The 25,707-nt window shown below is 46.7% G+C and overlaps 1 protein-coding gene across 3 annotated transcripts in view; it reads left to right on the top strand.

Annotated features, from left to right (window-relative positions):
• ARHGAP39 (Rho GTPase activating protein 39) overlaps positions 1–25,707 on the top strand; it is a 198,011-nt gene that overhangs the window by 104,726 nt on the left and 67,578 nt on the right. For all 3 annotated transcript variants that reach the window (XM_081204443.1, XM_081204444.1, XM_081204442.1), the window contains exon 3: positions 21,411–21,491. In XM_081204443.1, coding sequence (XP_081060569.1) covers positions 21,411–21,491 — 81 coding nt within the window. The remainder of the gene's footprint in view (positions 1–21,410; positions 21,492–25,707) is intronic.

Here is a 25,707-nt window from a genome sequence, read left to right as displayed (position 1 = left end):
CTTTTGGGGCTTTTCCTCCCGTCTTCTTGTTTGTGGTGCATTCACCCTGATTTGTTTCCAGCAAACTTAAGGCGGAGGTTAGACTATGCCTGGTCTTCATTGCGCATTTGTTCCATTTTGCTTGCTGGGTGGTTACACGACCATGATTTGCTTGTGGTGTGTTCACAGGTCTTTCCAGTGACCCACTCTTTCGCCACACACTTGGCAATCCTGTCCCCATCTCTTTCCTCACTGCAAAAACACATCCCCCCCCCAAGCAAGTGGATGTGTCGGGGTGACAGAGCATTTTAATTACGCAAATGTATATTTCTGATAGGGACGCGGGTGGCGCTGTGGGTTAAACCACAGAGCCTAGGACTTGCCAATCAGAAGGTCGGCGGTTCAAAACCCCGCGACGGGGTGAGCTCCCGTTGCTCGGTCCCTGCTCCTGCCAACCTAGCAGTTCAAAAGCACGTCAAAGTGCAAGTAGATAAATAGGTACCGCTCTGGCGGGAAGGTAAACGGCGTTTCCGTGCGCTGCTCTGGTTCGCCAGAAGCGGCTTAGTCATGCTGGCCACATGACCTGGAAGCTGTACGCCGGCTCCCTTGGCCAATAAAGCGAGATGAGCACTGCAACTCCAGAGTCGTCTAATGGCCAGGGGTCCCTTTACCTTTACCTTTATATTTCTGATAGGCTCTTGAATCACTTCCACAAATCGTGATGGTTCGGAGGCACCCAAAGTGAAGGACAAGGTGCTCTTGGTGGAGGAAATGCCCTTGGCTTCTGGCTGCCCTGTGGAGCCCAGGGGGCGATAAGCCAAAGATGCGGCAGCTGCAAATTGAAAATTGATTTTTGATAGCCATGATAGCGTCTTGATGAGCGGATCAGCTGCCGAAGCCTTTTCTTGATGCCTCCCCTTCCGGTTCCAGGAGGTGCCTTTGCAGTGCAGGTCTGCCTTTTAATTTGGCTGTCGGATTATTACGTTTATGAGAGTGTTTAGCACAGCCTGCAGCTGCACCTACTCAACGCGGAGGAAAATAAGCATTATAATTTCATCACGTATCATTTGTCTGCCTAAGCTTTTGTTTCTGAGTGCCAGAGAACATTCTCCACGGTTTCTGGAACGCCAGACGGTGTAATTTGTTTTTTTCTAGCTTGGAAATTCTAAGAAGTATAGCCTTTGGTGTTCAGAGGACTGAAAAACTCCAAAATAAACCACCCCACCTCCTATCACACTCAATGAATCCAAAGCCCCACTTTTGGTACAAGATGCCAGCCTCTTCCATTTCTGCGCCAGGCGGCCGTGCCTCTTGTCTCAGCAAGTTTCAGCGGAGATCTCTCTTTCCTAATTGCTCCTTAGCCAAGTTCAGAACTAAGGTCAGCGTCTCTCGGCCACATGGCTGGAGGCAAATTAAACCCGGGGGAAATTACGAGGGGGGGGGGAAAGAAGAAACACGCAAAAGGCTCCCCCCCCTTTCCCCCTTTCTCTGTCTCTGTTTACGGCTGGGGTTGATGGGAGATGGAGTCCCAAACAGCCGTAGGGAGCACCAAGTTGGGAGGAAAGGGTCGTTATTTCTGGATGCCCCTTTCAGCTCGCGTTTGCAGTTATACTTTAATTTGTCCCTCCTCGCCACAGCAGCCTTGCAGATAGATGAGGCTTGGGGCACGGTCGACATGTTTTGGGAGCAGGGGGTACATGAAACTGAACATCTCATAATCAACGTCATCTCTTGCTTGCTGTGCTGATTTTGGTGAGAGCCTCATTTCAGTCCTCTCCCTCTTTTCCTTTCTCGTTTTGGTTTCCTCCAACTTTCTTATGGTCGAGAAGAGCACGGAAATGCCCTTGGTGTGGTTCTGTGGAACTCCCTGCCGCAGGAGGCAGGGGTGGCCCCAATCTAGTGTTGGGATGCGTCCCGGGAGACGGGGGCATTTGGCAGGCCCCCGGCTGGCTCCAGCCACCGGCCGGCAGCCGGGCAAACTCTGGTTCTCGGAACAGCATCAAAACTGTGGTACACAGCCTCAGAAGCCTTCAGAAACTTGAGCATGCTATAATCAGCAGAGTGAATAACTCTTCACAACGGAAGAGGCGGACAGAGGCAGATGTAAGCATATTTACAGGCATTTATTCCGCATCAGGAACAAAGGAAAAACATGTCTGCTTCCCTTCGTGTCTAAGCAAAACGGCAGTATAGCAAAAGCAATATACGACGGAAGTTCCCAGCAGACTGTGCTGGAAGTAAACAGACATGTAACATACAACAATCCACACATCTGTTCTAAAGGTGGAATGGAACTATATCCTAACACTTAGATGGCTTTCAAAGAGGAGGAGAGGGCTGTGAGGGTGACTAGCCAAGACGACTACTCTCTGCCTCCACAGTTGGAGGCAACAATCTGTGAATCCCAGTTGCTGGAAACCTCAGGAGGGGAGAGTTGCTATTTTGTTCGAATCCTGCTTGCTAGTTTCCCATTGGGGCATCTGTTTGGTGGCTGTGAGAACAGGATTCTGGCCTACATGGGCCAATGGCCTGATCCAGTAGGGAAGGCTGAGCCGGGAGACGAATCCCAGGAGGCTTCTCTAATCATCACTTGATGTAGAGCGAAATAAAGAGGAGATGATGAAAAGGAGAGTGGTCAATTATTCAGATGCAAAAATAAAAGGATTAAGGCTCCACTGAAGGATCTGCGGCATGTGAGAGGCCACTGTCTCGCTGAGCAATGAACCAGGGAGTCTCAGGTTTGGATTCTGCCGTGTCAATGAGTTTGCAAACTTCGGTGTTTAGTGCACCCTCTGCTGTGGTCCACTGGGTCGGAACAATGGCTCATCTAGTCCAGCCTCGTGTTCTCACAGTGGCCAAACAGATGCCTCTGTTGGGAAACCCGGAAGCAGGATTCAAACACAAGACCCGTGGTTTCCAGCAGCTGGCATTCAGAAACATTTCTGCCTCCAGGCATTGTAGCTAGTGGCCATCGACAGCCCTCTCCTCCCCCATGAATTTGACCAATCCCTTTTTAAAGCCACCTGGGTTTGGCCGTCACTGCCTACTGCAGCGGTGAGTTCCACAGTTTACGTGCCGCGCGAAGAAGTAAATTCTTGGCGGTTGCTTCTTTCCCCCCAACTGCTCCTAGGCATTGCTTGGTTTATAAAAAGAGGTACTGTAGCGGGGGGACCGCCATGCTTAGCTGTAAATTATTGAAAATTCATTCCTGCTGGGAGCTTGTGCGTGCCTAGGGTGCTGGTGGGCAAACTGTATTTATTTGGTGAAAGGGGAAAAGATGCTCTGTTTATGTCCAGAGACATTCTGTTAACTTAGCAAAGACTGTGTACAGAGTTTGGGGCTGAGCCCTGACATAAATGTGCCGATTTATGACATAGATGCCTCTGGAGGTTTTGCTCTGCGAGCTGTTTTTGCTGTGCTCCTGATCCCTGCTTGAGATGCAAGTCAGAAGATGCATGGATGGATTTCTGAGCATGGTGTTTGCATCCCTTTCTGTGGATAAAAGGAACAGATTTGATGATTTACTGACTCCTTTCCACTATGTCCTACTACATTTATTGCTCATATTTTGCTTCAAAACCCTTAGACTCTTCAGGACCCTTCAGGCATGTCCAAAGTCCATTTGGGGGCCTAATCCGGCCCCAGTGGCAGTTTATTTCCTGTGGTAAAATCCTTAAAAAAGGTCAACAACTTTGATCCTTCACAGCCCTTCACTTCATCCAATCACCACCATCATCAAACCTTTTACTGGCATCACATACAAACATCCAAAACAAATCAATACAGGATTACCACTTCCCCAGTGGCACAAAACATTTGCTAAAATAAAGGAGGAGTATTCATCAAATATAGTAAAAGCTATGGTTTCCCCAGTAGTGATGTATGGAAGTGAGAGCTGGACCATAAAGAAGGCTGATCGCCAAAGATGGATGCTTTTGAATTCTGGTGCTGGAGGAGACTCTGGAGAGTCCCATGGACTGCAAGAAGATCCAACCTCTCCATTCTGAAGGAAATCAGCCCTGAGTGCCCACTGGAAGGACAGAGCCTGAAGCTGAGACTCCAAGACTTTGGCCACCTCATGAGAAGAGAAGACTCCCTGGAAAAGACCCTGATGTTGGGAAAGATGGAGGGCCCAAGGAGAAGGGGACGACAGAGGACGAGATGGCGGGACAGTGTTCTCAAAGCTACCAGCATGAGTTTGACCAAACTGCGGGAGGCAGTGGAAGACAGGAGGGCCTGGCATGCTCTGGTGTGCTCATGGGGTCACAAAGAGTCGGACACGACTCAACGACTCAACAACAACAACATTCTTCAAATCTTATCATTATGGCCACGGGGGCTGATGGGAGTTGTAGTCCAAAACACCTGGAGGTCACAAGGTTGGCGCCAAGGACTCCCCAGGCAGCCTCACTTGCGTCCTCAGCTCTCCTCCTCCAACTCCCAACAGGCTCTTCATTCCTCCTCTCCTTCCCTCCCGCCTCACCGACTCCCCGGGATGGCTTTTCATTCTCTGACACCCGTCAGCGGTGACATAACTATTTTCTCCCTCCTGCAGGTGACAACAAAGAGGCCCTTGCAATCCCGGCACATCCTGGGAGTTAATTGCTTCCTCCCTTTCTCACAAAAGGCCCATTTTGTCACTTCTTTTGACATGATGTGGCTCCTTGACTTTTTCCAGGGTGCTTTTTCTTACTGCTTGTCCTGTTGTTGTCGTTTCCCCCTCCCGTCTCCTGATTTCTTGCGGCAAGACTTTCCTTATTGGCAAGTTTGCCCCAAATTTCACTGTTGGCGCCAAGACCTTCAGTGCTCTTGTCTCTCTGGAGTCCTGAAAGAGGAGGTGAGGGTTGTGTGGTGAGCCTTTGGGCAGCGAGACCGATAAGAGGAGATCCATTTGCTTAGCCACTGGCTGCATGTTGTTTACAGCTGTCCATGGAGGCGCAGGTCAATTCTGTGTCCAGGGCAGCTGTTTACCAGCTCCATTTGGTACGCAGGCTAAGACTCTCCCTGCCTGCAGACTGTCTCACCAGAGTGGTGCATGCTCTGGTTATCTCCCGCTTGGACTACTGCAACGCGCTCTACGTGGGGCTACCTTTGAAGGTGACTCGGAAACTGCAATTAATCCAGAATGCGGCAGCCAGACCGGTGACTGGGGGCGGCCGCCAACACCACACCGCCGAGACCATATAACACCGGTCTTGAAAGACCTACACTGGCTCCCAGTACGTTTCTGAGCACAATTCAAAGTGTTGGCTCTGACCTTTAAAGCCCTAAACAGCCTCGGTCCAGTATGTTAAAAACAATACAGCGTCAGATATTAAAAACTTCCCTAAACAGGGCCGCCTTCAGTTGTCTTTTAAAAGTAAAATAGTTGTTTATTTCCTTGACATCTGAAGGGAGGGCGTTCCACAGGGCAGACACCACCACCGAGAAGGCCCTCTGCTTGGTTCCCCGTAACCTCACTTTTTGCAGTGAGGGAACCGCCAGAAGGCCCTTGGTGCTGGACCTCAGTGTCCAGGTTAGATAATGGGGGTGGAGACACTCCTTCAGGTATACAGGACCGAGGCCGTTTAGGGCTTTCAAGGTCAGCACCAAGACTTTGAATTGTGCTTGGAAACGTACTGGGAGCCAATGAAGATCTTTCAGGACCGGTGTTATGTGGTCTTGGCGGCCGCTCCCAATCACCAGTCTAGCTGCCGCATTCTGGATTAATTGCAGTTTCTGAGTCACCTTCAAAGGTAGCCCCAGGTAGAGCGCATTGCAGTAGTCCATTAAGAACTTTCTGAGAACAAGAGCTGTTTGACAGCAGAACGGACGACCTCAGAAGGTGATGAATCACTTTCCTTGAAGGCTTTTAAACGGAGCTTGGATGGTCACCTGCCAGAGATTCTTTAGCTGTGATTGTTAGACTAGATGACCCTCGCGGGTCCCTTCCACCTCTGCAATTCTTTGATCCTGTAATGGTTTGGCTCGGCATTTGGGAGCTTCTTATATATCCCTGTCCCCTCTCGTCACCCCATTTCTTCCTCCCACGAGCAGAAGTTGGGAGATTAGCAGGGCTGTGCCGAACCTCCTTGTCTCTCGCTGAGCTTTTCATCCTACTGTAGTCCCCACGCCCCAGGTGGGGTCTTGCATCCTGCGTTGTGGGGAGGGGGTTGCGACCGCGCCTGCCCTCTGTTTTGATCTTCGGCTCTCTGAAGCTCCACAGTTGGAAGAGATCAGAGCGCCTGTGATGAACTGGAGGCTAATGGCGGAGGTCTTTTCTTTATTTTTGGGCTTTGCTTTGCCGTCTCACCGCAGCTGAAGCAATTTGACATCAAAGAGAGAAAACCAGGAACGGTTTGTAACTGAGGCTGATGGTGCTGCTGCTGTTTCAGAGATCCTTCCCAGCTTATCCCCAGAGCTTCCATTTCATGCTGGCAAATCCGTCAGGCTTCTTGGGGTGCAGGAAGGGAATAATGAAGATTTCTGAAAGCGCCGCCGCATAAGAAACCTTTCCCTCCCCGCGTTCTCAGCCCTGCCAGGGTTGCTGTTGACAGCAGATTGCTGTTCCTCCGCTTTCCCAAGGCTCCCCGCCGAGAAAGCATGGTCCGTACCACTTGCTCAAACATGTCGGGCTGTTTTCCTTCTCCCGGGCAAGCTGCCAAGCGGTGTCTGGAAAGCCAATTGACAAGTCTCTTTCCAGCAAAGATCTTGGAGATCAGCTGCCGTGGCTGAAGGTTTGGGGGAAGGAAGGGATGTGGCCGAGCGGTTCGTTGGGCCAGGCTTTGCCAGGCACCGAGTCTTTATTATGGCAGGGCCTTGGCCTCTGGAACTCCCTGACAGCGGAGAACTGCTTGGCATCACCCCTGCTTTCCTTTAGATGTCATCTAAACAACTGTACTGTACTTCCGTAATGTGATTTATTAATTATTTTACCAACCAGTTTTTATCTATCTGCAATTATCTTTAACTGAAGCCCACACCCTACCCCCCCCCGCTGTTTACTGCCCTGTTATATTTTGGTGAATATTCCAAACAAACAGGCTCGTAAACGAATAAAGGGGCTGAAGGGGCCGGTCTCCCCCAAACAGCTCGGACTGAGCACCCTCAGTAATCACATAATGCTTAATCGAAACAGAAAAGAAAAACAGAGGGGAGGGTTTGCTCTGCAGAATAACCTGTACTGAGTGGTGTCTACAAATATGGACAAATCTCAAAATCAAAATTTAACAACAGACGGCAGACTCCCTAAAACCTTTTTTGAAATGACAGACAATATGGACTTGATTGACATCTGGAGGACAAGGAACCCCTTGGGTAAAGAAGGAACCTTTTTTTCTGATGCCCACTTGTCATGGACACGAATCGACCAAATTTGGATATCTAGAGGGCTGGCCCCGAAAACGAGAAAAGTGGAAATCTGCCCAAAAACCTGCTCCGACCATAACGCCTTAAAAATGGAATTGAGACTTTTCCCAACTGGATCCTTCAGATGGAGAATGAATGACACCTTGCTAAGAGATCAAGAGATTGTTAAGAAGGCCCAAAAAACGCTAAAGGACTACTTTGAAATAAATTTGAACACTACGGTGGAGAAAAGAATAATCTGGGACGCAAGCAAAGCTGTAATGAGAGGGTTTCTGATACAACAGAATACAATAAAGAAAAAATTTTGGAATGGAAAAAAGGAAAAAATTCTTGAGAAAATAAGTGAAGGAGAGAAAAAGTTGAGAACTAATCCGAAGTCAAAAGAGGTGCTAAGAGAGATCAAATTCCATCAAGCACAATATTCGAAATTGATTAATCAAGAGATTGAGTGGAAAATTAAACAAATGAAGCAAAGATCGTTTGAATCAGCAAATAAATGTGGAAAGTTGTTAGCTTGGCAATTGAAAAAAAGACAAAAGTTAAACACAGTCACAAACCTGGAGATTCAAGGAAAAATAGTTCAGAAACCAGAAGAAATAAGAAAGTGCTTCCACAGATACTTCAAGGAACTTTATGCACAGGGGCCTCAGAAAGAATCGGAAATAGACCAATTCTTGAGGACAAATGGACTATCTAAAATAAGTCAAGATAAAAGATCAATTCTCAATAGTAAAATAACTCAACAGGAAATTGAAGGTGCCATCCAAAATATGCAACTTGGCAAATCTCCAGGCCCAGATGGTCTCACCTCCAAATATTATAAGACTCTGAAGGATTGTTTGATACAACCGTTGTTGGAGGTTTGCAACCAGATTATGGAGGGGAGAAGGGCACCGGAAACGTGGAAAGAAGCATTCATCACATTGATTCCTAAGTCAGAGAAGGAAAAGACTCAGCTCAAGAACTACCGTCCCATCTCACTCCTGAATGTGGATTATAAAATATTTGCAGACATTTTAGCAAGTAGACTTAAAAACGTTTTAAACGAAGTAATTCACAAGGACCAAGCAGGCTTTCTCCCTGGTAGACACATGTCTGATAACACCAGGAACATTATTGATATATTGGAATTGTTGAGAATTAGAAATACAAGGGCTGCCTTAATCTTTATTGATGCGGAGAAAGCATTTGACAACATTTCTTGGATGTTTATGAAGAAAAACTTGAAGGGGTTGGGAGTGGGACGGGGGTTTGAAAATGGACTAGAAGCAATTTATTCAGAGCAAAAAGCCAAGTTGATAGTGAACAATGTGGTGTCGGATGAACTTCTAATTGAAAAAGGGACACGACAGGGGTGCCCTTTATCCCCTCTGCTATTTATCTCTGTTCTGGAGGTATTGCTGAATATGATTAGGGAGGACCAGTTGGTGCAAGGTATAGAGGTCGGAGCGAAACAATACAAACTGAAAGCCTTTGCAGATGACCTAGTCTTGACAGTACAGGAGCCAGTATCTAGCACAAAAAGAGTTTTGGAACTTATCCTGGAGTTTGGTCGGGTGGCGGGATTTAAGTTAAACAAACAAAAAACTAAGGTTTTGGTCAAAAATTTGACACCTACAGAGATAGAGGGGTATCAGAAAGAGACAGAGCTAAGTGTGGTTAAAAAAGTGAAATACCTGGGGGTATACTTGTCCACCAAAAATTTAAATCTTTTTAAAGATAACTATGAAAAATGTTGGTTGGAAATTAAAAAGGATCTGGATATTTGGTCAAGATTGAAACTTACCTTGTCAGGCCGAATCGCAGCTATAAAGATGTGTGTTTTGCCAAAAATGCTATTTTTATTTCAAACCCTTCAGGTCGTGGACAGAATGGAATGTTTTGGAAAATGGCAGAAGGATATTTCTAAGTTTGTCTGGCAGGGCAAAAAGCCCCGAATAAAATTTAAAATATTAACCGACTCAAAAGAAAGAGGGGGGTTTGCCCTGCCGGACTTAAGGTTGTATTATGAAGCCGCAGCCTTCTGCTGGTTGAAGGATTGGTTCCTGTTGGAAAACACCGATGTCCTAGATCTGGAGGGGTTTGATAATGTGTATGGTTGGCATGCATACTTGTGGTATGACAAGGCGAAGGTTCATAAATTGTTCAAAAACCATATTGTCAGAAAATCAATTTTTGCCGTCTGGATGAAGTATAAGGATTTATTAGAAAACAAGACCCCGAGGTGGTTATCACCTGTGGAAGCCAAGATTTCTAAAAAAAAGCCCAATATGGAGGCCTATTGGCCAAAATATTGGGAACTGATTGAAAGAGTTGGAGACAATTGGAAGCTCCAAAGCCAGGACAAATTAAGAGGTAAGGTGCGAGATTGGTTACACTATGCTCAAATTCAAGAGGTATTCAAAATGGACAAAAAAGTGGGTTTCCAGTTGGAGAAATCGAAACTGGAGACGGAGTTACTAGAACCAAAGACTAAGGTACTTTCGAGGATGTATGACTTGCTGCTTAAATGGAACACCCAGGATGAGACAGTTAAATCTGCTATGATAAAATGGGCACAGGATGTAGGACACAACATCATGTCTGAGGACTGGGAAAGGTTATGGAACACCGGTATGAAATTCACGGCATGTAGTGCCTTGAAAGAGAACATTATGAAAATGGTATACCGGTGGTACATGACCCCAGTCAAGTTGGCTAAAATATACCATCTTTCTGATAATAAGTGTTGGAAATGCAAGGAGGCAGAAGGGACATTCTTTCACCTCTGGTGGACCTGCCCGAAAGTAAAGGCCTTTTGGGAAATGATACATAATGAGTTGAAAAAGGTATTTAGATATACCTTTTCTAAGAAACCAGAGGCCTTTCTATTGGGCATGGTGGACCGGAAGGTGCCAAAGAAGGACAGAACCTTGTTTATGTATGCAACCACAGCAGCTAGGATTCTTATCGCAAAGTTCTGGAAGACACCAGATTTACCCACACTGGAGGACTGGTAGACGCAGCTGATGGACTACATGGAGTTGGCAGAAATGACCGGCAGAATTCGAGATCTGAGCGAAGAAACATGGAGGAGGACTGGAAAAAATTTAAGGACTATTTGCAAAAACATTATAAGTTGTTTGAGTGCTAAGACTGCGCACGATTAAGAAACGTTATGCTTCTGCAATTTATTTTAAGTAAATGATACAGTAAGTATTGATGGGAAAAAATGAGACAAATTAGAAACAAAATATTATGTTTATTAAGAGTGTTAAAATTAAACTACAAATTTTTGAAACTGGTAACATAATAAATACAAAGGCATAATAAGTCGGGAAATAAGATAATAAATTGCTGAATTGGTTAGAATGATGAACGCAATGCTGAGAGGATGCGAGGAGGTCCAAAAAGTTGTCGAAGAAATTTTGTGATGATCTTTTCTTTTTTCTATGTTTTTTCTTATATATATGGAAAATGTTTCTTGTATATTGTTGTCCAAACAAATTTGTTTACCTATGGAAAGAAACGCAATAAAAAATTTTATAAAAAAAAAAAAAGAATAACCTGTACTGAGGTTCCTGTGTTTAGCGGGGGGGGGGGCGAGGAGCACACTGCAACATTTTATTGCAGCCCCACCTTCTTTTTGTGTCTACACTGCAGCAGCTGCCCCTGCGCCCAAGAAAGATGGATTTTTGGCCCTGTGGTGGTGTCGGCGACAATTTTGTCAAAGCTTCAGCAGAGAGAGAGAGAGAGAAACAGGCCGCTCAGCCCCAGCCCTTGATTTCTCAATATCCTTAATTGTTGCTGATTTTAATTATTTAAGGAGTATATAAGACTATAGTGTAAAAATGATATCATCCTAGCAGAACTGAATGATACTTGCGTATAATAAATAAATGGAATAAACATCTTAGAGGAATATATGGAAAAAGATATAAAACAAAGTGCATAAACCCCTTTGAGGATTCACTGTAAACCTTGTGAGCTAACTAACTCCCTGTTTGGGCTAAAAGGTCCAGTTGTGGCTGACTCTGGGGTCGTTTGGACCATTAGGTCCAGTTGTGGCCGACTCTGGGGTTGCGGCGCTCATTTTGCTTTATTGGCCGAGGGAGCCGGCGTACAGCTTCCGGGTCATGTGGCCAGCATGACTAAGCCGCTTCTGGCAAACCAGAGCAGCACACGGAAACACCGTTTACCTTCCCACCAGAGTGGTACCTATTTATCTACTTGCACTTTGACGTGCTTTCGAACTGCTAGGTTGGCAGGAGCAGGGACTGAGCAACGGGAGCTCACCCCGTCGCGGGGATTCGAACCGCCGACCTTCTGATTGGCAAGTCCTAGGCTCTGTGGTTTAACCCACAGCGCCACCCGCGTCCCCCCCGTTTGGGCGACTGGCCCCAATTGGGAGTTCTAGTTTGAAACTTCTGGAGAGTGCCTGGCTGGCAAAGGCTGATTTAAAAGGTCAAGGATTAGCAGCCATCAGAGCTTCCGGGCTTTGAGTCCTGTTGAGGAGGCTGACATTTTTATCTACCCACCTCCCAGGAGAAGAACCAGCAGCTTCCCTCCGGCCAGGCTCTCAGGCTGAGTGATCACTTTGCCTTCTTGCAGGTCCCTGTCACTGCGAGGTGTTTTTTTGTGCTTTCCCACTCCTGCCTCCATCCATCCCTGTCCAAACCTCTTTAGCATGTTTGCTTTCGGAAGCACAATACCTGTCAAAGCTCAGCACAGAAGGTGACATGCAGCATTGCCAGAGACTGGGGAGGTGGGGGAATCATCCATCGGGGAAAGCAGGGTCTGGGCAGCATCTCTTGGGAAGCGGTAGATTTCCACGTGCCGTAGAACAAATGTGCAGCATTCGTGGCCAAGGGATGGGAAGATCAGGAGTCTCCAAAAACAACAGATTGGCAAATTCAATTACGGGAATTTGTGGAGATGGCTCAATGGACTAGCAAACTCAGAGGAAACTCAAAGCAAAAATTTGTGGGAAAATGGGATGGTTATAGAAGATGCATTCAAAAATACAATAATAGGTTTGACTCCATGCTAGCGTTTGAGTGACAAAGGAAGTAAAAGGAGGTAGATAACAATTAAGGATTTATTATGTTTTCTGAATGTATTGGAAAGTTTATATAGAAAGGTTTATTGTTTTGCGTACATTCAATTGTAAGATAAAACATATGCGAAGGGACTTCACAGGAAGTCAAAGTTGAAGAAAAGATTTTGTAAGATAAAGGGGCAAAAAATATTTATTTTCATTATCATCATCATTATTATTTTCTCTGTGTGTGCGGGTGTGTGCTTTGTATGGAATGGAAATAAGACGGTAAATAACAAATAACAAACAAAATATTGATGTATGTAATTTTTATTTCTCAATTATATTTTGTGGTATAGTATGGTTGTAACGGTTTTTGTAACATAAAATTCAATAAAAATTATTATTTTATTTTTTTAAAAAAAGAACAAATGTGCACCATTACTAGATTGAGGGAAGTAATATTCTGCCTTGGTCAAACCCCAACTGGATTCCTGTGTCCACTTCTGGGCACCACAGTTAAAGAAGGATATTGACAAGCTGGAATGTGTGCAGAGGAGGGCGACCAAGATTATGAAGCGTCTGGAAACCAAGCCTGATGAGGAACGGTTGAAGGAGCTGGGTGTGTTTAGCTTGGAAAAGAGGAGACTGAGAGGAGATAGGATAGCCACCTTCCAATATCTCAAGGGCTGTCCCATGGAAGAGGGAGCAAGCTAGTTTTCTCCTGTTCTTGAGGGTAGGACTCGAACCCATGGCTTCACGTTACAAGGAAGGACAGGGGTCTGCAACCTGTGGCTCCGGAGCCGCATGTGGCTCTTTTACACCTTTGCTGCGGCTCCAGGTCGGATACTAGCGAGGGGAGGAGGCGCATTGTGCACCCCGACACTCCCCACTGTGGCGGGCGCTGTATGGCTGTGACGTTGCATGGGGGCGGTGCGTGTGTTAGTCATGCACCGTCCCGACGTCACCTTCCCGGTTTTGTGGCTCCCAGTTTTTTTTTCTTCGGAAACGGGTCCAAGTGGCTCTTTTTGTCTTAAAGGTTGCAGACCCCTGAGGAAGGAGATTCCGGCGAAACATCAGGAAGAACTTTCTGACAGTAAGAGTTGTTTGGCAGTGGAACGGAGGACCTTGGAAGACTGTGGAGTCTTCTTCCTTGGAGGTTTTTAAGCAGAGGTTGGATGGTCTGGACTCAATGACCATTAGGAATCACTTCCAACTCTACATTTCTAATATGCAATGATTTCAACAGGGTCCTGCTTTTTCAAAATACGAAATTGTAAATACAGCTGCAGTCCTGTTCAGCTCCTTGGCGTTCCTGCTTGTGATCCGCACACAGTCGAGCTCTTTTAGGGCCCCTTTTCCATTTCAAGGGGAGCGTTTTTTAAGGACCTGCTTGCTGGTCTCGTGGAAATGAAACAAGACTCATGACTAACAACAACGACTTATTAATTATATCCCACCCATCTGGCTGGATTTCCCCAGCCACTCTGGGCAGCTTACAACACATAAAAACCACTGGAAAAACATCAACCATTAAAAGCTTCCCTAAACAGGGCTGCCTTCAGATGTCTTCTAGAGCAGCGCACGGAAACGCGATTTACCTTCCCGCTGGAGTGGTACCTATTTATCTACTTGTACTTTGACGTGCTTTTGAACTGCTAGGTGGGCAGGAGCAGGGACCGAGCAACAGGAGCTCACCCCGTTGCGGGGATTCAAACCGCCGACCTTCTGATCGCCAAGCCCAAGAAGCTCAATGGTTTAGACCACAGCGCCACCCGCTATATAAAAAAACATTTCTGCCTCAACCTTGCACAACCTTGGAGGCTAGTAGGCACTGGTGGGCTTATACTCTACAAATGTTTCCAAGCTGTCCCCCCCCCCTTTAAAGCCAACCAAGTCGCTACACCTTGTGGTAGAATAACAGAATCGTAGATTCATAGGGAATTCCAGAGTTTTAACTGCATTCATAATGCAATTTACTCCTTTTCTCTGCTCTGTATCTCTGAAATACAGAAAGCCCTAAACGGCCTCGGTCCAGTATACCTGAAGGAGCGTCTCAACCTCCATTGTTCTACCCAGACACTGAGGTCCAGCACCAGGGACGCGGACTTATAAAAAATATTGGGGGGGGGCCCGGGAAAGCTCATGAATAATAAATAAGCTCATGAATATGCAAATAAAGTGGCGCCGCCTCCTCATGAGCGAATAGGGGAGAGCGTGCTGCGCCTATTAATCAGCTCCGAAGGAAATTGGGGGGAGCTTTTGCTCGGGAGGGAGGGCAGGAGGCATGCAGCCCGACCCTGTGCATTTTGGGCTGGGGGAGGGGCGGCGATGGCGCTCTGCTGGAGGGGCGCCGGAGATTATTGGGGGGGCGGAGCCCCCCCAAACGAATTTTTGAGGGGGCTCGGGCCCCCTCAAGCCCCATGGAGTCGGCGCCTATGTCCAGCACCGAGGGCCTTCTGGTGGTTCCCTCACTGCGAGAAGCAAAACTACAGGGAACCAGGCAGAGGGCCTTCTCGGTAGTGGCGCCCTCCCTGTGGAACGCCCTCCCACCAGATGTCAAAGAGAACAACAACTACCAGACTTTTAGAAGACATCTGAAGGCAGCCCTGTTTAGGGAAGCTTTTAATGTTTGATGTATCACAGTATTTTAATATTTTGTTGGAAGCCATTCAGAATGGCTGGGGAAACCCAGCCAGATGGGCGGGGTATAAATAATAAATTATTATTATTATTATTATGAAATTTCAGATTTGTTAGATGACCCCCGTCAGGTCCTAACATTGCGAGGGAAAGAGTCTCCCCCCCCATTCATGGTTTTAAATACCTCCATCACGTGCCCCCCCCTTTTCTTGTGCTGTACGATGGGTAGAAGCTGCAAGAATCTAATATCCGGCTCAGCGATAAAATCTGCGCGGCTGAGCTTCTGACACGGTGTCCCCCCAAATAATTTCAGGTCTGCTCCTGCGGAGGCAGATGTTATTATGCGGGGAGCCTGCCCACAGGTTGCGAGGATGTGCTCGAAAACATGGAAAAGTTTATTAATAATTCCCCCCCCCCAAGCCTGCTCAGCTCCCGTGGATAAGGCTGAGTGAGTAGTGATCTGATTTAAAAGCCATAAAAAGCTAATAAAATGTCTGAATGGATGCAAAGCATAAAACCCTGTCCGTCGCTACAATCCACCGGGGTTTATAGTACCCACAGCTGGCTTTTAAAAATGATTAATAAAAATATTTTTATATCGTGCAGCCAATTTGCTGCTCCCTCCCCCACAACACGATCCAGTTTAGCATTTTTACCTGCAGGAATATGCCCTCAGACACTAGCTGTTACCTCTTGGCTGGTTGGGCGGCCGAAGGATAGAGAAAGGAGTGTGAATTCGTGGAGAAACTAGGCTATGTAAAAAAATTCATTAGTTGTTCCACCCAGTTTTGCCTCTGGCCCTGAGCGTCACTGGCCCATGGCCCTCAGAAGGTTTCCTGGAAGGAAATGTGGCCCTCGAGCTGAAACACACAGGTTCCCCACCAGGAGCAAGCCAGCAGTAGCTCACACTCTGCGGAGTTAACTCTTCATTAGCAAGAACGCAACCTGCACAGACTTGTTGGAGTGCCAGGCCTAATGAGCAGCTCATCCCAGTAGGTCTTGCTCAGGGGCCAGCAAACTTTTTCAGCAAGGGACCGGTCCACTGTCCCTCAGACCTTGTGGGGGGCCAGACTATATTTTGGGAAAAAATAATGAACGAATTCCTATGCCCCACAAATAACCCAGAGATGCATTTTAAATAAAAGGACACATTCTTCTCATGTAAAAACGCGCTGATTCCCGGACAATCCGCGGGCCGGATTTAGAAGGCGATTGGGCCAGATCTAGTCCCCGGGCCTTAGTTTGCCTACCCATGGTCTTGCTGCATGGATCAGAAAGTACCATACTTTTCCGTGTATAAGACGAGGTTTATTTACTCTAAAATAATGTTAAAAAACGGGGCGTCCTATACACGGATAGTGCGTTGGGGGACAAGTGTTTGGTTGCAGCCACGAGCAGGAGCTTGTCAGCAGCGATTTTGTGGGTGATTGGTGGCTGTGTCAAGTGCTCCTTTGGATTTGCCGCTGCTGCTGCGGTAATTGGGTGGGTGATTGGTTGCTGTGGCAAAGGTTGCTGTGGATTGGCTGCCGTGTTGGCAATCGGGCGTGCGATTTTCGTCTGCTGTTGGTGAGCGGGCATGCGCATGTTGGCGAGCAAGTGATTTGTCAGCGTTTGTTTGGCAATCCTCCCCCCAAACAGCTCAACAACTCTGCCCAATCCTCCTCCCATTTTCTTAAATTTGAGCCCCCCCAAAATAAGGGAAAGGGAAAGGTACCCCTGCCCGTACGGGCCAGTCGTGTCCGACTCTAGGGTTGTGCGCCCATCTCACTTAAGAGGCCAGGGGCCAGCGCTGTCCGCAGACACTTCCGGGTCACGTGGCCAGCGTGACAAAGCTGCATCTGGCGAGCCAGCGCAGCACACGGAAACGCCGTTTACCTTCCCGCCAGTAAGTGGTCCCTATTTATCTACTTGCACCCGGGGGTGCTTTCGAACTGCTAGGTTGGCAGGCGCTGGGACCGAGCAACAGGAGTGCACCCCGCCGCGGGGATTTGAACCGCCGACCTTTCGATCGGCAAGTCCTAGGCACTGATGCTTTTACCCACAGCGCGTCCCGCGTCCCGCCCCCCAAAATAGGGGTCGTTTTATACACAGGGGCGCATTATACATGGAAAACTACTGTAAAAGTCCCTTCCTCCACAAAGCCGTCTTAAGTCCCCTGCTCTCAAGGATTCTTCCCAAGCAATCAGAGACTGAGCCTGCATGACATCAACCTCTCCTCTGCCCTTTTCATGCCTCTTCTGGTTCTGGGAGACCAGGGGAGAGGGGAGACACCCGTGATTCTGTATCAGCCTGACTCATAGAATCCTAAAGTTGGAAGGGACCCCACAGGTCATCTAGCCCGAACCCCCTGCAATGCAGGAATCTCAGCTAAAGCATCCTCAAGAAAGAAGGGCATTTTCGCTGGCTAGGGTTAATTCAAATCCATCAAACCTCCTTTGGGGAAGCTTCTCAGGCAGGGTGGAAGGAGAAAGAACTTGCCCTTGTGAAGACCACCTGGTGGAAACCCTTACACATATGGTTCTCAGAGCCAGTGTGGTGTAGTGGTTAAGAGCAGTAGTCACGTAATCTGGGGAACCGGGTTTGTGTCTCCGCTCCTCCACATGCAGCTGCTGGGTGACCTTGGGCCAGTCACGCTTCTCTGAAGTCTCTCAGCCCCACTCACCTCACAGAGTGTTTGTTGTGGGGGAGGAAGGGAAAGGAGAATGTTAGCCGCTTTGAGACTCCTGAAGGGGAATGAAAGGCGGGATATCAAATCCAAACTCTTCTTCTTCTTCTCTTCTAAACTATATGCTGATCTCCGTCAGCAATTTCTAGATCAACTCTGCATCCCCAAATGGAAACCAGAGTCGGAGGTCATACATTTTCTATTACTGGGGAATGATCAGGAGCTCACCAAGTTAGTGGCTAAATATCTCTATTTGGTTTTTTGTCATCGAAATACACTGCAGACGTCTGATCTCCCTGGAGACCAAGAGATGTGACGATAGACTGCTCTGCCTCCTTTCTTTTAGCAAATGTTTTGGCCACTGGGGAAGTGGTAATTCTGTATTGATTTGTTTTGGATGTATGTATGTAATGCCAATAAAGTTTGATGATGATGATGAACTAAAGTATCCAAAACTCATCTCCTCCTATCTCTTTTTGGAAATAATTTTTATTTGGTTTTACAGATATAAAATTATAACAATACAAAATGCATATCCATATTTCGAGATTTCCCCCGAATCTCTAGACTTCCCACCTTCCCCTCCTATTATAAACCTTTTCAACGACATATTATTTCATCATCCAAATTATACGTCTCTCCATTTTGTTGTCCATAATATCTTCTACGTAACAAGTGTTATTACAATCCTGCTAATGTTTCCATCTGCTTACAGTGGTCTCTCAAGTAAATTATGAATTTCCCCCATTCTTTATTGAATTTTTCGTCTTCTTGGTTCCTGAGCTTTCCAGTCAGTTTTGTCATTTCGGCATAAACCAACAGCTTAGTTTCCCACTCCTCTCCGGTAGGGACTTTATCTCCTTTCCATCTCTGAGCTAGTGCGGCTATCGTTGCGTACATAGAGTCCCTTCTACTCCTTTGGGATTTTGGTACCTCTCATCTCTTCCTCATGACCTCCTTCCTCCGACTCTCCTGCTTCATCTTCTGCCTCTGATTCTGCACTTCTCTCTGCCACCGACTCTCCCAGCTCACCAAGTCCTGTTACTTCTTCAACTTCCAACACCTCCTCTTCCCAGTCTTCTCCCTCTGACCACTCATGGTCGTCCCACCCCAGCTGGTTCCTGCCACCGTTCCTCTGTGTTCAGCCAGGCCATGACATCACTCCTGCTTTTGCTGGCGCAATTGCTGGCCATGGAAGTCACACATGTGTCTTCACTCCATGGAGGCACAGGGACCCAGGATTTGCATGCGCGCAGGAGAGAGAAAGGAAAGGGGCTAAGTGATTTCCTTTGCAGCGCCCTTGCAAGTTGTAAATCTAAAGCTCGGAAGCCTCATTAAAATTAAGCTTCTGTCAGAGCTAATTTTTTATTGCCACTTCTTTTTTCTCTCCTTTAAAAAATATCCATCCCATTAGGACAACTCGTTTCTCTCTCTTTGTTCTGGGAGCATCCCCTAATCTCCCTCATTAACGCAAACACCTCCATTGGCGGATCTTTATCTTAGCCGGTGCAGTTTCTTGCTTTGTACTTTTTAATGCATTAATGTGTTTTGAAGCTCTGTAAAACCGCTACACTAATTATTTGATTGGGGCTAACGAAGCGATTTCGCTGGCGGTCACGTGAGAAACGAGACAGATTCACACGGGGGTTTTTGTGTGTGTGTTTTTTAACCACAGGTAAGCCTTGAAGCCCAATTCACTCACCCACACACTGGGAATAGCTTGCTTTGCTCAACCTCCTTATGCACCTAGACCTTTGCAGGAGCTTCGTGTCAAATCAAATTCCTTATGTATTGGTGTTCATTTATAATGTAACTGCTTTCAATTTCGTTTTATACTGAGCTTTTTAAATGTATGGAGTGTGTTGTGATTTTAACCTCTGAATTTGCTTTCTGCGATGAAGAGTAGCCTTATAATGTTTTAAATAGATCAATAAATCAACAAATCTATTGCTTGCCTGGAAGGATAGAGAAGAGTTGAGTGTACCGCCTAGTCTATTGTAACACTTTTTCTTCTTCTTTTTCTTCTTCTTCTTCTTCTTCGGCGGTCACTCGTAGCCGAGTAAGATTGTCTTCCATGAACATGGTTTTAAAAGTGAGTCTGTAAGGGACTGTGGAGGCCAATTCTGGATCCACATATCTTTCCACAGTGGGAACATAGGTTTCCGGGCGGCAGTTGATCCTGGTGAGGGTTTGCCAAGCATGCCTTCCTCTTAGCACGTTTCTCCCTTGTGTCCTGAGTTCGAGTGTCTTCAAAGCTGATAGACACCTTTGGTAAAGGCTGTTCTCCAACTGGAGTGCTCGCAGGCCAGTGTTTCCCAGTTGTCGGTGTTTATACTGCATTTTATTTAAGATTTGCTTTGAGAGAGTCTTTAAACCTCTTTTGTTGACCACCAGCATTATGCTTTCCATTTTTAAATTTGGAATAGAGTAGTTGGGTTGGATGATGATAATCAGGTATCTGTACAACATGACCAGTCCAACAAGTTGAAGAATCATTGCTTCGACACTGGTAATATTAGCTTCTTCCAGTACACTGGCATTGGTTCTCCTCTCTTCCTAAGTGATATGTTTTTGGAGACACCGTTGATGGAATCTTTTGAAGAGTTGGAGATGGCATTTATAAGTGGTCCACGTTTCGCAAGCACATTCATTGCTTTATATTCATTGCTGCACCTGCTTTTGCATCTGTTCCCAGGCACTGCTGGCTTGCAACCCCAAGATGGTCTGGTTCTTGGTCCAGAAAAGGTTTCCCATCCCCAGTTTGCTAGATGGGGCTTCTATTGCCAAGACAACATAACACCGGTCTTGAAAGACCTACATTGGCTCCCAGTACGTTTCAGAGCACAGTTCAAAGTGTTGGTGCTGACCTTTAAAGTCCTAAACGGCCTCGGTCCAGTATATCTGAAGGAGCGTCTCCACCCCTATCGTTCTACCTGGACACTGAGGTCCAGCGCTGAGGGCCTTCTGGCGGTTCCCTCATTGTGAGAAGCCAAGTTACAGGGAACCAGGCAGAAGGCCTTCTCAGTAGTGGCGCCCGCCCTGTGGAACACCCTCCCAGCAGAAGTCAAAGAGAACAACAACTACCAGACTTTTAGAAGACATCTGAAGGCAGCCCTGTTTAGGGAAGCTTTTAGTGTTTGATGTACAGTGGTGCCCCACAAGACGAATGCCTCGCAAGACGGAAAACCCGCTAGACAAAAGGGTTTTCTGTTTTTGAGCTGCTTCGCAAGACGATTTTCCCTATGGGCTTGCTTTGCAAGACGAAAACGTCTTGCGAGTGTTCCAATATTTTTCCGCTCCCCCCCCCTTTTCTAAGCTGCTAAGCCGCTAATATAGCCTTTTAGCCGCTAATCCGCTAAGCCTTTAATAGCCGCTAAGCCTTTAATAGCGCTAAGCCGCTAATAGGGTTGCTTCGCAAGACGAAAAAACCGCTAGACGAAGAGACTCGTGGAACAGATTAATTTCGTCTTGCGAGGCACCACTGTATTACGGTATTTTAATATTTTGTTGGAAGCCGCCCAGAGTGGCTGGGGAAGCTCAGCCAGATGGGTGGGCTATAAATAATAAATTATTATTATTATTATTATTATTATTATTATTATTATTATTATTATTATTATTATTATTATTATTATTTCTACTACACAATCCTCACTGGAAAGCTTCCAAGCAGAGTTTTTTTTGGGAGGGGTTATGTCTGTGCTGGGCCCCACCCACTTTGTTCCTCATAGCCTTGTTTCTCCTTGTGTCCTCTTGCAGTTCCTCGCCTCCCGGAGTTTTCGAGAAGGAATACGAGATCTATCGGGATTACGGCTCCGACGGGCAGCGGATGCAGTACAGGTGAGTTGCCCTGATGCTAAAGAGAGTTTAGAAATTAGAGTTTAATTAGAGTTTAAAAATTATAATTTGGATGATTATTTGGTCTTTTTTATTTTAGTTTTTTATTTTAATTGGATTATGATTTGATATGTTAATCGGATTTTTTTTATTGGAAAATTAATAAAAACGATTTAACATACAACAACAACAAAAACGGACCTCCGGAACGAATTAAGTTCGTAACCAGAGGTACCGCTTTACAGTGCTAGATGGACCAACAGTCTGTATAAGGGGGCTTTCTGTGTTGCTAAGTGGTAACCGGAGAGCAGAACGCATGGTGCGCAAACCTGTGGAACTAACCCTGTGTGCTGTGGTCTCCGCAGCAAACTGCCCAAACCCCTGTTACCCGTCCCTGCTCACTTGGGAGGCATTGGGGTAAAAACGCATCAAGAGTAAATAAGGCACACCCCAGCTGCTTCCTGCAGCGCCGAGAAAAGCATCACCCACCACAGACCTGGAAGCAAGGCGTCATGCACAAGGCAATGATTATTCCAAGCCTGCTCCAGGGGTTATGAAGGCTGCATTTCAAACAGGAGGCTGCCAGCATCTCCTGAGCACTTGCAGTCTTGCTGCGCGAATTGCGCCCAGCTGTTTGCACAGGGGGAGGCGGCTGGGTTTAGCTAGCGGTCAATATTTGCTTTCATTTCTCATTAATAGCAATCCTCGGTCTTTAAAGCAAAGCACCCAGGTAGGTAGGGAACGGCTGTTGCATCCGTATTTTCTGGGCTCAGTGTTGCCTGCCTTGCTCGCCGCCAGGGCTTCTCAGTGGGTACCTTTCTCAGCCCTGCTTGGAGATGCCCCGAGATCGAATCTGGGATCTTCTGCGTGAAAAGGAGGTGATCTACCACTGGCCTACGACACCCCCCCCCCGATGTTCTTGCTTGCTCCATCCAGGGCAAGCCAGACCGTAAGGAAGTGGCAATACCTAGAGGGGTGTGTGAGAACAGGATGCAGGCCCTTCTTTCGTTCTTACCTTGTTACAAGGTGTGCGCCTGAACTCAAATGTGGGCCCGAATATGCTCAGGTGTATTCATGCACACGATACGAAGAGATTTAGGACCTTTTGCTAGAGTTACAGCACTCGTCTGTTACGCAGATCTGTTTCCTCTTAACCATATGCCCACGAGATGTTCTCACACCAGAGGAATAAAGAAAAACGGGTTTCTTACTTGAAATGAAAAAGAGAATGGAACATATGGAGATAAATAACTGTGCAACTTTTAGAAGGCATCTGAAGGCAGCCCTGTATAGGGAAGCTTTTAATGTTTGATGTTTTATCATGTTTTTATATTTGTCGGAAATCAACCAGAGTGGCTGGGGCAACCCAGTCAGATGGGTGGGGTACAAATAAATAAATTATTACTATTATTTAGCACACAGGTGCTGCTTTCGGTCAGCAAAGTTACAAATGCTGTATATCTGTCCTGAAGTCAGTGGCACTTCTGTCAGAGAGGAAGAGGACTGTACCTTCTGTTTGAGAATTCTGCTCTCCCCATCAGTAACCTGTGCTGGCAAGGCTTTAGCGCCTTTCCCAACAATTCCTTGGTCTGGACTCCAGTGAAATGTAAAACTGGTCCTTGGGACAGTTGAGAAGCAAAGAGGGCTCCCGCTGCAGCTTTTGCTAGCCAACTATGGAAAATGTGGAGTAAGGACGTGGGTGGCACTGTGGGTTAAACCACAGAGCCTAGGACTTGCCGATCAGAAGGTCGGCGGTTCAAATCCCCGTGAGGGGCTGAGTTCCTGTTGCTCGGTCCCTGATCCTGCCAACCTAGCAGTTCAAAAGCACGTCAGAGTGCAAGTAGATAAATAGATACCCAGCGGCGGGAAGGTAAACGGCGTTTCCGTGCGCTGCTCTGGTTCGCCATAAGCGGCTTAGTCATGCTGGCCACATGACCTGGAGGCTGTACGCCGGCTCCCTCGGCCAATAAAGCGAGATGAGCACTGCAACCCCAGAATGGGCCACAACTGGACCTAACGGTCAGGGGTCCCTTTACATTTACCTTTGGGCCACAGTATTGTATTAGAAAGGGGTGGGAGTCCTTTGGATGCTGTGGTCTTCGTATGAAGGACTTACATACAAATTTAATAATAAATAAATGTCACAATACTTTCATTTCTTCTGTTTCTTTGTTTATTCCCTGTAAGTTCCTGTTCGTTATTTGCAGTTGAAAGGAGAGAAATGGCTATAAACTGGTTATCTTGTTTGTTTCCTGAATTACCTTTGGTATATTCATTGTGTATGTGGAGCTCGTTCTTCTTACAAAAGGGGATAATAAAATCTTGCTGATTACTGTGCTGATCTTTATATATAGTATTAAGGCATCAGGAGTTTACCAATGCTTTCCAGGCCGTGTCTGGAGGTAAGAACGAGCACTGGGATTTAAAGAATTCATGATGTGTGTGAGGGTCCTCATATCGCATTCTGCCACCTTATATTCATGGCATGATCTGCAGAGGTAATCCATGTGAAAAGCTCAGACTGACACACATGGGTGCTTTGGTTGAGAATCCTGCATCTCAAGGGGTTGGACTGTTGTTGTTTAGTCGTTTAGTCGTGTCCGACTCTTCGTGACCCCATGGACCAGAGCACGCCAGGCCCTCCTGTCTTCCACTGCCTCCCCCAGTTTGGTCAAACTCATGCTGGTAGCTTCGAGAACACTGTCCCATCATCTCGTCCTCTGTCGTCCCCTTCTCCTTGTGCCCTCCATCTTTCCCAACATCAGGGTCTTTTCCAGGGAGTCTTCTCTTCTCACGAGGTGGCCAAAGTCTTGGAGCCTCAGCTTCAGGATCTGTCCTTCCAGTGAGCACTCAGGGCTGATTTCCTTAAGAATGGAGAGGTTTGATCTTCTCACAGTCCATGGGACTCTCAAGAGTCTCCTCCAGCACCATAATTCAAAAGCATCCATTCTTCGGAGATCAGCCTTCTTGATGGTCCAGCTCTCACTTCCATACATCACTACTGGAAAAACCATAGCTTTTACTATACGGACCTTTGTTGGCAAGGTGATGTCTCTACTGGGGTTGGAGTAGATGACTCCTAAGTTCCCTCCCAATTCTGCAATTCCACAATTAGAGTCTAGTGGTAAAAGTTGACTGAGATGCTTCTGCACTTGGCATATACGCAACCAGAGGTAAACATCTCCTTCCCGGAGATGGTTGTTGGAGCCCTGTAATTTGGTTTTCGGGCACGCAGGTCCCGCCAGACAAATTCATTTACGTTGGCCGCCTGGCTTGTCAAACTTAATCTCCACTTTGGACAGAAGGATGGGAGAGGAAAGATCTTTTCTGAGCAAGGAGCTTTGCCTTCTTGAAAGGGCCTGGCAACCTTTGCTCAGCTCCCGAAAACCTCGGTGCCTTTCTGCCACTAATGGCTTTTTCCAAGCACCAGCCATTGCAAATGGTGCCAGTTTCTAGGAGAGTTGAAATTCATCTAAGGGAAGCTTCAGTGCTTGAGGATGCATTCAATGCTTTTAGCCCCCACCTCTTAAGTCTTCCCTAGTTGAAGAGTTATTTAGATGTTCAATAAAACAAGAAGAACATAGACAGCTGCCTCGAGCCAGACCAGACTTCTGGTCCATCTGGTGCAGGAATGTCTCTGATGAAGTCAGAACGCATCTTGCAAAGACTCAGCTCGTCCTTGGACCACAACGGGAAGGGAAAAAAGAAAAGAAACACACACAGAGAGAAAGACGACAAACAAAGGAGTAATGAACTGGTGTTAAAAAAATAGAGTTGTAGAGTTGGAAGGGGCCCCCAAAGGTCATCCAATCCAACCCCCTGCAACGCAGGAATTGAAGCCAAAGAATGCCTGAGGGATGGCCACCAAACCTGTTCAAAAACCTTCAGTGAAGGAGAGTCTACCAGCTTCCAAGGCAGTCCATTCCACTGTCAAGGGGCTCTTGCCCTCAGAAAGTTATTCCTAAGGTTTAGTTTGAATCTCCTTTCTTGTATTTTGAATCTGTTGGTTTGGGTTCTACCCTCCAGAGCAGCAGAAAGGTCGGTGGTTCGAATCCCCATGATGGGGTGAGCGCCCGTTGCTTGTTCCCTGCTCCAGCCAACCTAGCAGTTCAAAAGCATGAAGTGCAAGTAGATAAATAGGTACCGCTCCAGCGGGAAGGTAAACAGCGTTTCCGTGCGCTGCTCTGGTTCGCCAGAAGCGGCTTAGTCATGCTGGCCA

Source organism: Podarcis bocagei (assembly GCF_964188305.1).
Source record: "Podarcis bocagei genome assembly, chromosome: 8".
Taxonomy (NCBI): Eukaryota; Metazoa; Chordata; class Lepidosauria; order Squamata; family Lacertidae; genus Podarcis; species Podarcis bocagei.
The sequence above is the reverse complement of the archived record's forward strand: the minus strand, read 5'-3'. Positions and strand labels throughout refer to the sequence as shown.